This window comes from Fragaria vesca, linkage group LG2, assembly GCF_000184155.1.
Source record: "Fragaria vesca subsp. vesca linkage group LG2, FraVesHawaii_1.0, whole genome shotgun sequence".
Classification (NCBI taxonomy): domain Eukaryota; kingdom Viridiplantae; phylum Streptophyta; class Magnoliopsida; order Rosales; family Rosaceae; genus Fragaria; species Fragaria vesca.
This window is the reverse complement of record NC_020492.1, coordinates 12563919-12581659: the sequence shown is the minus strand read 5'-3', so window position 1 is coordinate 12581659 and position 17741 is coordinate 12563919. Positions and strand designations below refer to the sequence as shown.

The window sequence follows — 17741 nt, the reverse complement described above, 5'->3', positions numbered from 1 at the left end:
GGTAGAAGAATGGTGGACTACCATCTCACCTGAGCTACAAACATTGACTTGATACTTAATTTGTCAAGAAATGTCTTCGCTATATCTGCAGTTGGTGACCTAGAAGCGATGGCAAGATCGATCCCCTTTTCCTTCAATGCGTACAATATGCCTCTAGCATGGGGATACAATGACGGCATTTCACGTTTGGAGCGACATTCGCTGAAAAAAAAAAAAACAGAGATTAATTTTTCTTTTTGAAATAAAGAGATTAAATTTAGTCTCAGCCAAAAATATAAAACTAAAAGATCGCTAACATAGCACTTTACTGCTCTATATTGGTAGGAATTCCCAAACCTCATGTTTATATAGATGAACTACAATGGTCCATCTACCACACTTACATGTGTTGTCAATTTCTTCCAATGGTTGACCTCTGCTAATTAAATGTTCAGTTCCAACCAAAAGAATAATAATAATAATAATAAAATGCACTCATGTTAAACATGTATCCCAAATCAAAGAATTTGTTGGTGTTCGCTATAAGTTTCGCCAAATGGATCTAATGTAGTATGACTGTCATAAGACATCGAACTAAGGAACCCATGTCAACCCAGTAATTGTGTTGGATTCAGTCGACAATTATGGTTCAGTAAACAATCCTAAATCATTGTTGCAACCCAGAGAATCATTCAATTCAATCATATGTGGGTCAAATGAATGAAACAAGACGAAAAAAGGAGGAGAAATACCAATAGAAAGGCCAAAGAGTGTAATCAAGATCAAAGACAACCAATCTGGGAAGCGCTTGGAACATTCCCAGTAACTCTAAAGCCTCTGCCTTCACCTTCTCGTCCCCCATCGCTCTTTCTTAGATTATCTCGTGTCCCCTCTTCTTAGAGCCCAACCACAAAGGGTACAACCGTCCTACTTCGTATTTTTAATATATATATTCCTTCTTTTAATATTCTTTTTTTGTTTAATACACTGAAAGATGAAACAACTTTGCTACCGAACTTGCCCAGTATCTTTTAACTCAAATGTGATCAATTATGAAGTATGGGTAGATGAGAACTGCAAATCCACTTATGGCTTGGCTTTGTGAAAAATTACGGTAGTGTTTTGGTAGCGGGAACATGTTCTTAATGTCACTTATGACTTGGCTTGTGAAAATTTACATGTTGGTGAAGTTCTAAATAAATGACTTGTAAACAACCCTACTGAAAAACAGTAACTAGAAAAAGGCCTCTACTTTAATATAACAAAGTTTCACAACGAGTTCATATGATAACAAAACCAAAATCACAAATGCAAGGCTTTCATGAGGCTTCTTGTAGGCCGTCTTCTACCTATATGATGCGTAAGCCTTGGTCTTTTTGGAGTCTGCTGGTCATCAGATTCGGATGCTTGATCCTCACTACTTGATAGGATATTAATCTCTTTAAGATTTATTTTTCCAGTAGAGTTAGCTTGTTGGTTTGCTAGAGATGATGATATATATATAACCTCAGTGCCATCTTGCATCTCATTTTCCTCTTCAGAATCCTGCACAACACAAGCAGTGAGATCCCAACTTGAAGACGATTCAGATTTCTCCACTTTCCTCGGACAGTTAAACACCTCAGCTTCCAAAAGCGAGTCATCTTCTTCTACCCCTACCACTGAAAAAATCTCTGATCCACTACTAGATGTATCAGAAATTGAGTTCAGATCAGCATTAACACCAATGTTCCTTGAGAACCCATGGCTCCCAGATGTATCCCAGGGTAGTAAATCAGAAGGTAATGCAGTGTCTTTCTGACAAGCTTCAATGTAGACTGGTGAATCAGCCATCTGTTCCTCTTCCTGTTTTCAAGCAGGATAAAGTACATATGTATCAGTTTTGAACATACTCTCAAACCATAGTGTGAACTAACAACATGGTTCTCCGACTACAACAGAGATATAATATTCTAGGAATTACTAGCATTCATGCTGACATTACCCTTCTATAAAGGCTATTGTGAAGGAATTAAGAAGTGAGCCCACTTCGCTAGTATTTTAGATGTAATATGCTGGAAACAAGTCTCATAAGTATAAAAGTGCACCCCATAAGTTTTAGACATAATAGAGGTATGAAAAGTGAATAGGCAGATGCTCCAACAAATTTGGACACTAACAAAAGTTCTCCATCAATCACGGAATGTACCTAGATTTCATAACAAACATTGTGGAGGTTACTTTTCCGCAATGGGTCATGGTGGTTTATAAATAAATACTTCTCTACCAAATTAACTATATCAGTTTCTTTTATATCATGTTGGAAAAGGGTCACTTTCATGCAATTACAGCTTTCTCCAAGAATGTCATATGTCTTTGACACCGTTGGGAGCGTACTGGTTAAGTGCATGGGTACATTGAATGATTTGACCAAGTGCAGAAGTGGAAATGGAATATGACATGGTCAAACTTGTATAGAATGAGTTGTGAATTTGGGGGTCCCATTTGACAGTAAGTTTCATTAAAAGACCCTTTAGACATATGGAACTAGCAACCCAGTAGTGGCAACCATTGCTTCAGACATGCACAATGCCAAAAATCAATGGAAATTACCTGTATAGGTGACATAAAACTCCTCGTATTATTGGCAGTCGACGGCAGATAACTCGTATCAGCAACCCGTCCCCATTCACTAGAGCACTGTACATGGCTAGGAGAAGAATAAGCTCCTGGTGATGCATGTGCACCAGCACTATGACAATTCCCGTAAAAATTCTTTATGCCAGGTTCTTCATTGTCTGTATTTTTTAGTGCTCGAGGGGATTCATCTAAGTTAATGCAATCGACTATAACAGCTTCCTGAGATTGCTCGATGATATCATATAGCAACTTTCTAATCTGATGGCGTTTAAGAGAAGCCTCTGCAGGAGGGAACCAATTTTTCTTTAGCTGAAATTAGATAATAAAGAAATGTCAAACAAGTGAGCAAAAAAGGATGACAGAACACACGGTGCAAGGGAAAGTTTGGCATACAACTAAAGAAACTTTTAGATAATTGCTGTAGGGATAACTGGATAGGATGCGGAAAAGAGATGGATGACAAAACTAACAGAGAGGTTAGTGTGTTGTCCCTACAGGTCTTGGACATAAACACACAGCATAGTTCTAAGTTTGGGGTATGATGAAAGGCAGATCACTTACAAAGTTGGAGAGCTCTGTGTTCTTCAAAGGGCTAGAATAAACAGGAGCTTCCTCCAAAAAACGCTCCACATAATGAAGCAAAAAGAGTCCACAATCAGATAAATTTTCCTGCTGTGGTAGCTGTTATCATTATGGAAAAAAAAAATTAACTAAAAGTTAACAAACGATTCTGTAATATTTTTCCATAAGCAAACCTTTATTGATGAACGCAAAAAAGGAAAAAGAAAAAAAAAACCAACTAAAAACTAACTGCATATTGACCAATAAATCATGGTAGCATCTAATCACAATAAACCATACAAAAAAATTTATCTAATGATTTTGTCAAGTATTTATATAAGAAAGCAAGGTGTATTACCTCCAGTTCAAGAAATTTCAATTGCAAAAATCTCAAAGAATCACCTTCTGCCGTGTCACCATTCCTCTCTTTCCACTCTTCACAGAGGTATCTGTCATATCATTTAACATTAAAGATTTGCCCAACATATATACAGCTGCAAATCTAGGAGAAAATTAAAAAACTTCAATATAATTCTTGCTGTATAATATTTTTATCAAACAAAATAGACCTAAATTCTAGACCATAAATTCATTAAGAAACGGGGCTACTAGCGTGTATTGACAATGGAGAATGAGATTCCCAGTTCACAGAATCAACCTATGAGTAAAATTTCTAAATACTGAATAGTATTTACATTGACCTTCTTAAACCAGAGAGTATACATTATATGTAGGTATTTAGAAATTAAATATATATATATATATATTTTTTTTTAATCTTTTTCACAATATAGACTTTCAAAGTGAGCAACTTCCAGAACTTAAGATCTGAGAACGTGGAGCAAACTGAGTCTGAGACACACGATAACCAGTGACGTGCAGGTAACTAAATACTAACAGTTTGATAATGATGCCAAATTATGTCTCATCTTTTTCAGAATGAAGTTTCTATTTTTCCTCATTTATTAAATTGTAAACGAATTGAGAACACTAATAGATATACAAACCACTAAAATGGAAGCATAAATACGAAGCACCTTTTGTTAAAACCTAAAAGGAAAAATGCAGCAGACCGAATAGACTACCAGAAGAGTGTACAATAAAGTATTGGCGCATAAGCAGACTGATCAAGAATTTAGCTATCAAGCCACCTTTGAACAAGATTCTTCAGGTCCCTGTGGCTTCCTTTAATTGAGTCCATATGCAAGATGCATGGCCCCCTGGGTAAGCTTTCAATTCCCTCGTCTACAAGGTAAAGTCCAGGAGAATAAGAAAACAGAAAGATTATAACAACCAAATAAAAAAATGGAGATAACCACAATACATATAGCAGTGATAAAACAAAATCACAAAAATGGCTTGCCTTCACAATTGGCCACTTGACCGGGATGACAGATGACAATCAAACTCCAGTGAAGCCTATTAACAAGTTGCAGTAAAATTCATATTAAAAGGGTGAAAACATAGGATTATTCTCCAGTGCTTCAAGTAGCAAGCAGAATGAGGCAAGAAACTTTATCACCTGTAGTTTATAGGAATGAAGATGTAATCCTTTTCAAAAAGATTCACTTTCCTAGTCCATTTATGAACACGCTGAAAAGCTGCCTTGCGTTCACAGGAACTTGATGGGTCTTTCTCAAGATCAGCAAGTTTCCGAAAGAAGAAACTATTGAAGAAGTGAAACCTATGCTTTTCCTCGGGTTGAATGTTGCTTTTCAAGTATCTGCCAATCAATAAAAATCAGAACGTTTAAAACATAATTTTAGCAAGTAGAAGTAGGAGGCACAATCAGACCAAAAGACAAGCATGAGTATGATTTCTGATTTGGCATGTCATAGGTAAAGGTAAATTACCTAGGAAAAAAAACAAAAAACAAAAAACTCTACAATTTCAAAGAAGGGAATGTCCTTTTGATCCCTCCTACAACTTATAGCTTTACATTAATATATGTATCTGTTTTAGACTTAAAAAAAAAAGAAAAAAAAAAGTTGAACTGTAGTTCAGATGTAAACTACTTAACTAGTGTCTAATTTTTAGATAAAAATTGTAACTGAACGGTTAGATAAAATTTAAGATAACGTTATCGAGAAGAATGTAGGTGTAGTGTATGCAAGCATTGTGGTGTCAATAGATAATGGGAACTCTGGACAATACAGTCATTCACACCTAAAGGCGCTCAAAATTGTGAAACCCCAAGACAAATAGGACAAGGCAGTTTTTTACTGCCCGTTTTTGCAAACTTTTTGTAGATATGAAATATACAGCTTTAAGCAATGTTATGCAGGGGAACTGTCCAGTGGACTAACTAGGATACTCATCTACAGCTACAAAGAAACAAAACATACAAAAATGTAAAACCATTTAACAACATAAGAGGCCAATACCTTAGGTGATTCTTCATTACAAACCTATAAGCCCACAATGTTGCCCACTTGCCCACAAGCCCATTGGAGTAACTTTTCATGGCTACACATCTTTTCTATATTGTAAGTTTGTGAAGAGTAATGAAGAGGGTAGATTTTGGGGGAACTCAATAGGTTGGACAAGTTCAACAGTAATTTTTTCCTCTTCAAAACTTCTGAAAATAAAAACCACATGCCTACCATAAAAGTTGACTCCTTTGCTGTGTAACTGTATTATATGAAATGCATCTTGACACAGTAAAATTAAAGGGACAGAAAGAACCAACACGCAAGACATATTGATGAAGAATGTATAGATCTACATGAATGTGGATGGGAGCCAGAAAAGAAATGAAGTTCTAATGCTTCCATGCAATATATTTCAAAGGTGTCAGGCCAAACTTACAGAATATAGAAGTCAATTATGGTGTCATTAATGAATGTCTCTGGCTCAAGAAGCTCAAGGTCTCGCTTACTTATAGTAACTGCATCATGATCCCCTTTTGGATAGATAACATCTTCAAAAGACTTATCAGAACTGCAATGAACAACCAAAATCAATGCCAGGAAAAAAAAAGATGCAAAAATGAGTGAAATTGAGTAATATAGAAGACAATGAACTTAGAATTTTTTTTTAGGAACAAACAAAAAAAAAAAAAAAAATACAAAATTCCAAAGGTAGAAATATATTGAGAGATACATATTTTAAAAGAGACAAACACATTAGAGTGGTACTTGAAAAGCCGTAAACTGAGTGCAATGGAGCACCATGATATGTTTGACCGTATTATAATCGTTATGCAAAGAACAGCAAATGTGTGATGCTAGGATTTAGTACAATGTTTTTGATGGCTTACAGGCAATAGTATGTAGTCAAAGATACATCAAGAAATAAAGAAAAACAGAATGGCAATTACAATTTTTGCCCAATAATAATGTGTCCAGTTCAAGTTCAACTATCCAGTCAACAAACAAGGACAGCATAAATAGAAAGGTTACTGCTGGGCAGATTACAACCAAAATATGAACAAATGACTAGATTAAAATGAATCAAGTACAAAGTAATCTATTTTAAGCCCTATAGGAGAGCTTAAGTTCTAGACATATGAACCAGCAGTTGGGAGCCAAGCGAATTTCGACTATATCATGGCCAAAAGCCCACAAACATGAAATGTTCATATGAACTAGCTATAATTGGGTGGGGGGTGACTTGCATATTTCATTGTGAATACTGAACTACTATGTTTGAATACAAAACTGATACATAGTAAATGGACTACCACTACCCTATGTAAGTTGTGAGTTACAGAACTCTAGAACAACTGAACTGTCAGTGAGTGAAAAAACATAAAGTATATATCAAACATGTTAAAGCACTCACTCAAATTTAACGTTCCATGTATCACCATATCTGATATCTAATGATTTATTTTCCTCCTGTCTTTTGGACCAATGAGGGTCATAAACTGCACCTCTCAACTGTTTAAGACCTGCATGAAATAGTGGACAGTAAACATTGTGATGAAAGATAGATGAGAATAAAAAGAAAATGCCAGGTCTGATCAAACAATAACTTTTCTACTTAATTTCATTGATAAGGATAACCCAACAAAACACAAAGCAAGTTCATGCAAGACAAAAAATAATATACAAAAGTGTGTGTGAGACCAAACCCAAGTAGGCCTTACCTGATTTTTTAGAAGTATTTGATTCAAGACGAAGATTAGTTAAAGCAGTTTCCACCTACAGCAAGCAAGTTAATATTTTAATGTAACTCCACGTAGCCCAAAAGGAATGCCCTCATTTTGGTTGCTATTTTCTACGATTATCATGAAAAATGATTCAAGGAAGGACACACTCACACTGTCATCTCCTGGCTCTGATGATGTAGCTGCTAAATTTATAAGAAAACACATTGGGTGAGAGTGAGATAAATGAAATACACAAACTGTAAGCCAAGAAAAATACAAGACCTTGAGTGCATATCAAAGAGCGGCAATCAGCATCATCTGGAACGTGCTTATTCTGCAGCAATTTTGGAGTTTGGAGGCTAATTTCAAGGAGGAAAAGACAAGGAGGAGGAATTTGAGAAGGACTACTTACATTGCTAATTTCCTTGAGGGGAGTCTTTGAGGAGGAGACTGCACACGATACACGAGGGTTTAGGGTTAAGGCCAGAGAGAGAGAGAGAGAGAGTGACACAACTCACAGTATTGGAGAAACGTGTACTTGGTGATGGGGCTCGCCTTCTTCCTGTATTTGGCGTTCGATTTAGCGGACTCAATCTCGACCACGTCGTCTTCGTCCAAGTCGAACACGCCCAACCGCCGAGGATCCATCCAGACAAGATGATCCGTCCCTCTATTTTCAATTCTCGCTTTTTCTTTCTTTTGTTTTTTTAAGGCCTAAACACTTAAACAGAAACAAACCATAATAACAGCAACAAGTTAATCGATCAATGTAAAATTAATTGCCAGCCACCTAAATTAAACTTAACAATATAAGAATAATCAGGAAGATCAATCACTCGGTACACTTGGACCAGCACTTGGACCAGCTTTCTGTCTTCACGTATATACATGGTAGTGTCACATGAATGGTTACATCGAATAAAAAGCTAAATTCACGTATTATCACCTTGATACGTACAACAATTTTGGTTGGAAATCTAGAGTATGTTTATTTACACAAGCTTGAATACATGGTTTCATTAACTCTACAAAATGTTTGCACTCAAAGCCGTTCGGTCTTTGTAACACTTGTTTTCAGAAGAAAGTCCCTTAAAGCATCTCCTACAACTTTTCTATTTTCTCGATTTTTTCCATTTAGGTTTTATTGTTATTTCTTTTTTTTCAAGTCTAACAGTTTCCGTAAATTTTAGATGGAGAAGAAAGAGAAGGAGTGCTTTCGCAAATGTCAAATTTCCTAAATTTGTATTGTCATAAATTCTTTACATACTTTGAGAAGGAAATAAATATAAAATATTTTATTGAATATTTGTATTGTTATATAAAATATATAATATTTTATTTTTATAATAAATAAGGATACAAAATATTTTATTATTGTAATAAATATAAAAATTGAGAATATAAAAGCTGATAGTTGGAGCAAATTAACTTTTTTTTTTAGAGATTTTAATTTTTGCTTTCTCATTTTACAAAAATTTTGAGGAAGCTTGCTCTTAAACGCCCAGTACTATTTGGTCTAGTGACATTAGTATCCTTTCTATATGTGGAAGGTCGTGAGTTCGACTCACAAAAAACTCGTTATAACATTTCAGTTTGTTTGCTTAATAAAAAAATTAAAAAAATTGCTCTTAAACGCGTGTGTGTCACATAAAGGTGGCAAACAAGTCGCTAAGCATGAGCACGACATTAGCTCAGCACGGCCCAAGCCCGTTAACGGCCCTGCCTGGCCCAAACACGTTATTCTAACGGGCCGAGTTAGGTCTAGAAAAATAAGCACATGGCCCCGGCCCCACCCGAACATGATAAATTGAGGCCCACGACCCGACCCGCTCTAAAATATATATATTTTTTCATTTCTTTTTTGAAGATAACATATTTATAAATAATAAACTTAGTTTTTTCTATGAACAATAAATTTATATACTAATAATTATTTATTTGAGTATGAATTTGGATTCTCCTAGACCCATAAGAAGTTTTTCTTACAAATTTATTAATTATGAACAATGAGCATTTATCACTTATTTCTTTAATGATTGATAGACTGTGTGAATTAGTTTTGGTTTGTAATAGTATCGTGTATAATTAAAAATTAAGATTATGAGAGTAGAAGCGGTGGTCAGACATTCACCCCGATTATTTTCAATTTTCGGCACGAAATGGACCCGACACGACCCGTTCATGGACTTGGTCGGAGCCGACCTTTGAGTAAATGGGTTGGTCCAAACCCGAACCCGTTAAGAAGAGCTGGCCCAAGCCCAGCCCGTTTGCGACCTCTAGTGTCACACACTCCGTTGGCAAAACCAATGAGATAAAAATGGTGGCAGGTCTCTCTCAGATCAGACTCGCTGAGAAAGCCAAGTCCTGTTTGGTCAAGGGCAGAGAGCGAGTGGTGCAGGTGAAATGGAGTTCCATAACCATTTCAACCAGAGAGCGGAGGCGGAGCGGTGGCTGAACACCGCCGTGAAGCTACTGACGTCACGTGACCTGCAGGGGACCAAGTCCTTGGCGATCCGCGCCCGAGAGTCGGACCCAAGGCTGGGCTCCGCCGACCAACTAATCGCCGTGGCCGACACGCTCCTGGGCGGCGAGTCCCGGATCAACAACCAGCCCGACTATTACGCGATTCTGCAGCTGGCGCGGCGCACTCACAGCCTGGAGCTGGTGGCGACTCAGTACCGTCGCCTCGCCCTTCTCCTCAGCCCTCAGGCTAATCGCTTTCCTTTCGCTGATCAGGCCTTCCGCCTCGTCTCGGATGCCTGGACCGTGCTCTCCAACCCCTCCAAGAAGGCCTCGTACGACCAGTTGTTCGACGCGCCACCGCAGCAGCCAGTGAGGAACAAGGACAATGAGCCGGAGCCATCCGATTCTGGTAATTTCTGGACGGCATGCCCCTACTGTTTTCATCTCTTTGAGTACTCTAGAGTGTATGAGGAGTGTATGCTTCGCTGTCAAAGCTGCAAGAGGGCCTTCCATGCGGTGGTGATATCGTCACCGCCTGTGATGGACAGCGGGGACGCTAATTTCTGCTGCTGGGCGTATTTCCCCATGGGCTTATCGCCCGCTAGTGCTAAAGATTCCTCTAACTGGTCGCCCTTTTCAACCATGTATGCTGTTCCTTTACCCCCTACTACTCCTACTACTACTAAGAAGAAGCCTGCTTTGGGGCCAAGGGTATACCAGGACGATGATGACCCCTTCCTCAACCACATTTCCGATTCCAGTGAGGATTCCGATGATGAGTGGCACAATGACAAGAGGAGGAACAAGAAAGCAGCAAGACCAAAAGGAAAAGCTTCTGTTTCTGCAACCCCTGCAAGAGCTTCCGATAGAATAAGGAAGGCCACTCAAAATGTCATGCCATCCAATGGGGATTCCAGTAACAAGACCAGTGCTGGTGCAAGAAAGCGAGGTGCTGCTGCGTTGGGGAAATTGGATTTGAATGTGGAGTTTAGTAATAATGAGGTAGAGGAACCTGCTGCTCAGACAATGAGTGCAAATGGGGAGGAGGATAATATTGAAGGGATTGGCTTCTTCGAAGGTCTTGATGAGTTCTTGAGCAGTCTGCCCATACTCAATGTCGTTGGCGATGACAAGGTGAAGGCTAATTTAGCAAAACCGTAAGACTCTTTACTTTTTTCTCATTGCTCTTTTAGCTGTTCTAGTTGCGTTTCGGATGCATGCTGTAATGAATGGTGAAGAGCTTCTTAGTGTTTTGTTTAATGGCTCTCTTATTTTGATGTGTAATCTGCGGCAGTGTAAACTTAATCTAGCTTTAGCTCTTGTAATGGTAGTTCGGTTTCTGTATATAGATATCTTGTGATGCGAGCATGGATCTAAAATTTGGATTAGGGTCCCTAAACCCTAGAATTTTGTTTGTGAGACAACTAGCAATACTTCACTTTCAGGTGTTATAATTTTATAGTCCTTGAGCAAACTGTAGGATATTTTGGTCTGATGGAAAACACGAGATGAGGTGGAAAAGATTCAATACAACTTCATGGGATGCATAGATTTGGTTCTCCATGGATAATTCTGCCCTACAAATCTGTATGGCAGAATTGAGTCACACCCGTTCTCCACAGCATCCTTTATTGCTAGTGTACACCATACCAAGGTCTCTTTAAACTCTTGAAATCATAAAGCCCTCATTTACATCCCCTAGACAATTAGGAGCAAATGCTCGCACTTAACCATATTGATGTCTGTTCTTTGTCATAGCTGCCCAGTAAACCTGTGCTTGTGGCACAGATTGAGTCAAACTGCAGTTAATTCTCGAGTTTGCGTGTACATCTTTCTAGGTAACATGCAAACTTAGCCCTTTTACAATTTTGCGGCATGGTTCCTTTCTTTGCTAGTCTGTATTGGAAGGTTTGATGGAGTGATAAGAATTCTTTCCTTTTGTCAAAATTTATATTGGAAGGTTTGATGGAGCGCTCTACTCATCGTGTTTAATATATATGCCATATGTGTGTGTATCGACCGATCAGAGTCTTTGATTACGAGGCGTCGAGTCCAAGAAGAAATGACGAGATGCGAGCGTGTGACGCTACACCGGAGGACATCCCAGCCGGACATGATGGATGTTCTACGATGAGTTCTACGATGAGTAGAGAGCCATACTCTCATGACCCAACATCGACCGCTGGATATCTAGGCAGTCACGGTGTGAGGATTAATCCGCTCCATCTCCCTCCCCTCGTCGAGGATCTTTGTGGCATCAGATGGTAGCTTGTGCCCTGAAGCGGGAAGCCCAGCTCTTCTTCCCACCAGCGGTCTCTGCCTTGTACATCGCCTCAAGCGCTTGAGAGATCGGATCCTCGAGAATTTTTAACTGCAATCGCGATTGCACAATCAGTATGTATTCAACAATGATTCAAAACTAAAGTCACCAAGGAAAAATACTTGCTCCCTCACTATCGCTCGACAAGGTTACAACGTTCACAACCATCTCTCTAAACACCGAAAGGAAAGCGGCTATCTGATTCAAATCTAGCCTACCCGTCCAAAAGAAATTTAAAATAAAAGTTCAAGAACACCAAAAACAGGTGCCGAGAACTAAAGAGCAAAATCCTAGATTCCTAGACATGCTTTCTAACACAGTTCTTTGGCTACCCAACAACGTAAACGCAATCCCAGAAACCCAGAAAAGCAAGAACGCAGAAAGCATGCAAAACATAAAACTCATAAGCGCTTTTGGTAAAATCTCACAAAGCTTTCAAATAAGCACACAAAAGGATCAAGATGTTGGGGAACAATTATATATATGATCTTTTAATATAATAGAAATCTCAATAAAGAATGTCAAACAAAACAATGTACGACTAGGATTGCAAGTAGCCAAGTAATTGTTCAATCCTAAAATACGATCACAACGACATATGAATTCTATATAAGAAGTACAAGGAAAGAAAGTTACTTGATTTTCCGATTGAGACATACATAAAGTACTTGACTAAAGACAAATTTCGCCCCTATCGTTATGCTTGTAGACTTGTAGTTCGATAGGCATCCGCCTTGTAGAATACAACAATCGATGATCTAAAATAGAAGCATCGTAATTTTAGATTCTAGCGAACCATAAATTGTATTTTGTACTCTTGTAGGAGAAATGTGAAAGAACTTACGAATGATAGACTTCACCAACTTCATGATCTTGAGGAGATGTGATTGTGAGTTTATATAAAACCCCAAGTGGACCATCATGTCCGTTCAAAAAGACACACTAATTCCTAAAGACACATACTCACCTAGTGTAAAAGAAACACATTTTCAAATGGAAATGTCATAAGTAATTTTATTTTTATTCATATTAGATATTATTACATAATTTCCAACACAAGAAACTTACGAAAGTGAAGCTTGAAGATTTCTCATCTCTTTGGAAAGCTCGAAAGGCTGCAGCAACAAAGATTCAGGAAACTTTGAAGTTTTCGGAAGCTCTGAAAATCTCATCTCTCTTGAAAACTCAAAATGGCAGAAGTCTTCTTCACACTGACGTCGAAGTTTTATATACGACATCTGAACGATCGTAACCGTCGATGTCAAATCGATAAACGCTCATGATCAGGCCATGTGTCCATCAAGACACATGATGTAAAATGGTTCCTTAACCTAAGAAACTCGAACGACAACAAAGCCTAGCATGCCGCACGACCGACCACTCTTGGGGCACCACGTGTCTCATGAGCATAAAACGAGGAGACATGCTTCCTCCCGTTACATGCTCAGTAATGACGATCGTAGGTCTCATAACAGCCGAAGACAACGACTTCGGGAAAAAATGACTCCTTCTAGGTATTAAGATCTTCTTGAACGCGAACGTCTCTGCGTGCACATGATCTTATAATGTTACAGGGGCAAAATGACAACTTCGTCTGCCTTCGGCTCTGTTGGGGTCGTTCTCCATCACCTACCATGCATCCGCGGACCCCCTCATAATATAAACAGACCAAGCTCCATATAAGAACAATCTCTCACCCGAGGGGTTGGGGGACTCCTCAAGGGGTTTTAGTGAGAGAGCCGTCCGCAAGAATGAAGCAAGTGTTTCAGTAACACAATTGCACTCACACGAACGCTTAACAAACGAACGTTTCTTCCAACTTTGCAAGAAACTCCTCAACCAAGACATTCTCCTCACTCGGGGACCGGAAGGAATTGTTGGTGGAACCCATGCTAAGCGCTCTAACTAAGCTTGCTGCTCAGACAATTCTGAGAGGACACACTTCAGTTTAGAACTTGGCTAAATCAGCTACCCCATAATCTCTCCCATAACAGAGGTGTTGGGAGCTGATTATCGAATCCGTTATCAAAAAATCATAGCCACAAAAGACCAATTATTTGTCAAACAAAAATAAAAGACCATAAATTATTAAATTTCTTTCACTCTAGGCCATCGAGACCTACAAATCACCTGAAGGAGCGCAACACCAAAGCAAAGCTTTATTATTTAAGGATCAAGAGAGACAAGACCTCAATCTAGCTCCACAAAAACAGCTCAATTCTCCATCAAAACCATAAAGGAACTCCATCGTGCTTGCTATTGCTAGAATAGCCAGAGATAACACACTACATAGTTCAAGTCCTCAGCACTCTCAGGAAAGTTCCATTTAATGCCACATTTACAAAATATTGTTCCAACCATCTTATTACATTAATGTTCACAGTACGCAAATCTTTTAGAACAATATATGAGAGGAAAGACTCAGAATTTTAGCTCCAAAGTAAATGATTTTTAACTGAGACTCTGCCATTTTTCTCTTTCAAATTGTCTTCCTTGTAATCGAGAGTCCATTTCTCAAATGTACAGTCAACAAAATCATAATAACCACCATGTATAGATAGAATGCCTTTCTTCACCTTTTCTTCTATCCAAGGGTAAGTGAGTAGATTTAACAACGAACGGTTAACTGATTCCTGCAAAATAATGCCCGCTCAACATTTCCTTTTTTTATTTATTTTTATTTTTTTATATCAAAGGGAGCTTCTATTCATACCTCCACAATTAGCACTTAGACCTCTCCTTTTTTTTCAAGTATTTGTTAACTTTGTCAACTCATATCAAATTACCGATAAAAACATACACAAAACTCTTCTTTTTTTCACAGACAATGCACGTTCAAAGCCACATTAAGATTTCATTCTTAAAAAAAACTATAAAGTAAGATTTTATTTAGATTTGAAATCGAGACATGATTTCAAATGAATTCAAATATGAGATCACAGAAAAAAATTGGTTTCATAGACGATGAGATGATGTATCTCAAAAAAATAAAAGATGATGGGATTTTGGTATAATAAGATAAAACTAGCAACAATGAAACGACTCAATTGATTGATAAAATTCAACATCTATATATATGAAGCACGTCATTTCTTTGGAGAATTTTTGAATTTTTTTTTTATCAAATTGAATTTAAGAATGGTTGTTTTTTTTTTTTATTGATTTGGAGGATGAGTATTTTGGGAAAATTAGGGAGGTGTAAATAGCATTTTAGTTTTTTGTAAAAGTGAAGTAGAGGTCCATTAAGTAGGGAGGTCCAAGTGCCACGCATTATACAAAGAAGTGGACAAGAAATAAACAATAAAGACAGCGTAAGAAAAATATCAATATGCTGAACTGTAGGTCTGTAACTCAGTTGAAACCCCAGTCTATGCTCAACAAGAAAACTAAATCATTGATAATCTTCTGGTTAAAGTTTTGGGAGGAATCATCAAATCAAACTGTGTTGAACATTGTGGATAACAATACTATGAGAATATCACTTTGGTACACACGCACATACCAAGGAAATAAAGAAAATACAAACTGGCAATTGTTGTTCAACAGAAAGCTAGTGCATGGCACACATTTGTAATTGCATAGTATAAAACATTAGTTACCTTCTCACAGTGTTTGCATTGCTGGTCAAAGCTGAGATTGGAGGCAGCAATCTTTGTCCACAACCTTGCATCCTTTGCATTGACAACCCAACTTTGGACAAAGTTACTGATAAAATGAGTTTTAGACGTCAGAGACATAACTTGATAGAAGAAAAGATCATACAGCACAATCATAATCCACAACTTGTAAACTGAAAAGGTATACTTAACCTTTTGTCTACTTCATCATTCATACTCATAAGAGCACGAATGCCTCCACAGCAGCTATGACCAACAACCAATATGTTTTTGACCTGTAAAATAACTAAAGTCTATTACAATTTGAAAAAAAAGGATTGCATAGTTCGGTAAGGTTGCATCTGTTTTCCATTTTACTACTAGGAAATGAATCATACTATGTCTGAATACTGCACTTTCCTGATGCAGATAAACTTGACACCTTCTCTTATTGCTGACATTGAGTAAATTTCTATTGCATCAAATATAAACTTATTAAAAAAAAGATCTAAAGTTTATGAGGTACTTCTGTATATTGGTGCTTTCCTCACTCACTCCCTCTCAAATACTTAAGTTCCTATATCCAAAAAAGAAATTGCCCAAATATTTCCTACCTCACTATCGTTAATCAGTAAGCAGATGATGTACAACCAACAGATAAAAGACATCCAGCATGGAAAGAAATGAGTGGATACTTACTTCAAGAGAATTTACAGAAAATTCCAGTGCAGCATTTGTTTCTGAGGGTCCACTCTGCAAAAAACATTAAAAAAAAAAAAAACAGATTTAAAAAAATTGTTGGGAAAAGATATCTCGGTTTAGACCTTATGTATAAAATAAAAGGATATCTATTGCATGATATCTCATGTCATTGGTGAGTTTTCAATTTTTTTGGCATCACGGGTTTACCTCAAAGGGTGGAACCAAATTTGCAATGTTGCGAACCATAAACGCTTCTCCTGGCTGGAATCCCAGAATTGTTGAGGGACAGACCCTAGAGTCTGCACAACCAATCACCAAGAACTGTTCCAGAAAACCATCAGTACACATGCATATTCTATTATTCTCCTCACTAAAATGCATCTATCTAACAATATACTTGATCCTTCAATTGCGAAAATTTAATATTACTACCTTTGGTGATTGACCCTTGGCAAGATTTTGATAGTGTTCCAAGTTTTCCCTATTAAAAAATGAGAATCAAATAAGAAATCAGAATTTTTGAACTATTAAGTATTAACTTCAAGACCACAGTACTTGAAGACTCACAAATATTTCTGCCTTTTGAAGCTAAGAAACCGATGTTTCATATCTTCAAACAAATCGCTCCCATCCTCAGTTTCCACTACTCTCTCCAGTTTGTTGCTTTTCAGTTGTTGAGTCAGGCCTAAGGACTCTCTGGAAGCCTTTATGGTCAAATACGAATAACTGGTGCATATAGAACAAAAAAAAATAACATTTCAACACTCAACCATTATGTTTGACATTTCAGGTTAAGTGGATCAGTTTGAGGCGATTTGAACATAAATAGAGACAGGCTTATCTCTTAGGATCAATCCGAAGGTTGCATGTAGTCTGTAACCTTATACTGTAAACATGTCCTATATACAAACCATGAGACGAAGAAAATCAGAATTTTGTGACAAGTAAATAAAAGACCTCTATCTAATCCCATCATATATCATATTGTATTGATCTCACTAATAAAAGGGGCAGTCCATGAATTTGCAGCTGACTATCTACTCCTCAATCTGAGTCAGAAGTATCAGGGTACACGACGACATGTGAATTGAAAAGCAGAAAGCAAATCAAGCAAAGCAGCAACTTACTTGGAACCACGGAATGACCTGAAACGGGTGTGCTGAGATTGGAGCTTAGAACCACGGATCTGTACATGTAGCAGAAGTTGTAAGAGTCTTACTGTGGAAGAAATGCTGGAGAGAAAGAGGGAATGGACTTACTGTGGATGATACAGAGTACGAGTCTTTTGAAAGGGAGGAGGTCGGGGCCAGAAGTGCCATGGAAGAGAGAGAGAGAGAGAGAGAGAGAGAGAGAGAGAGAGAGAGAGAGAGAGAGAGAGAGAGAGAGAGAGAGAGAGAGAGAGAGAGAG

At 37.8% G+C, this 17741-nt stretch overlaps 4 protein-coding genes across 5 annotated transcripts in view; 1 reads left to right on the top strand and 3 right to left on the bottom strand.

The window, feature by feature from the left end:
- The window catches only part of LOC101310367 (magnesium-dependent phosphatase 1-like), a 2272-nt gene extending 1309 nt beyond the window's left edge, over positions 1–963 (bottom strand). The window contains exons 1-2 of one of the 2 annotated variants that reach the window (XM_004290368.1): positions 732–896; positions 30–201 (exon numbers count right to left, since the gene is read on the bottom strand). In XM_004290368.1, the coding sequence (XP_004290416.1) occupies positions 30–201; positions 732–841 (282 nt within the window). In that variant the 5' untranslated portion in view covers positions 842–896. Of the gene's footprint in view, positions 1–29 lie in introns of both variants that reach the window. The other variant, XM_004290367.1, reaches the window with a different exon arrangement.
- Positions 964–1211: 248 nt separating this feature from the next.
- LOC101296177 (probable ubiquitin-like-specific protease 2B-like) lies at positions 1212–7900 on the bottom strand. The gene is made up of 13 exons (XM_004292428.1): positions 7771–7900; positions 7535–7702; positions 7424–7452; positions 7250–7304; positions 6943–7051; positions 5968–6099; positions 4682–4882; positions 4523–4578; positions 4311–4404; positions 3518–3608; positions 3160–3279; positions 2572–2907; positions 1212–1824 (listed from the first exon to the last, which is right to left on the bottom strand). Exons 1-13 carry the CDS (start codon positions 7898–7900, stop codon positions 1282–1284), a joined length of 2064 nt encoding a protein of 687 aa, XP_004292476.1. The 3' UTR covers positions 1212–1281.
- A 1714-nt stretch (positions 7901–9614) lies between these two features.
- On the top strand, positions 9615–11152 carry LOC101310075. Its single transcript, XM_004290366.1, has one exon. The coding sequence runs from the start codon at positions 9656–9658 to the stop codon at positions 10874–10876; it is 1221 nt and encodes a 406-aa protein (XP_004290414.1). The 5' UTR covers positions 9615–9655; the 3' UTR covers positions 10877–11152.
- Positions 11153–14165: 3013 nt separating this feature from the next.
- Positions 14166–17735, bottom strand: LOC101309786 (carbonic anhydrase, chloroplastic-like). Its single transcript, XM_004290365.1, has 9 exons — positions 17593–17735; positions 17461–17519; positions 16901–17059; positions 16766–16814; positions 16541–16654; positions 16331–16384; positions 15845–15927; positions 15635–15740; positions 14166–14668 (listed from the first exon to the last, which is right to left on the bottom strand). The coding sequence occupies exons 1-9, from the start codon at positions 17650–17652 to the stop codon at positions 14465–14467; spliced, it is 888 nt and encodes a 295-aa protein (XP_004290413.1). The 5' UTR covers positions 17653–17735; the 3' UTR covers positions 14166–14464.
- Positions 17736–17741: the final 6 nt, after the last annotated feature.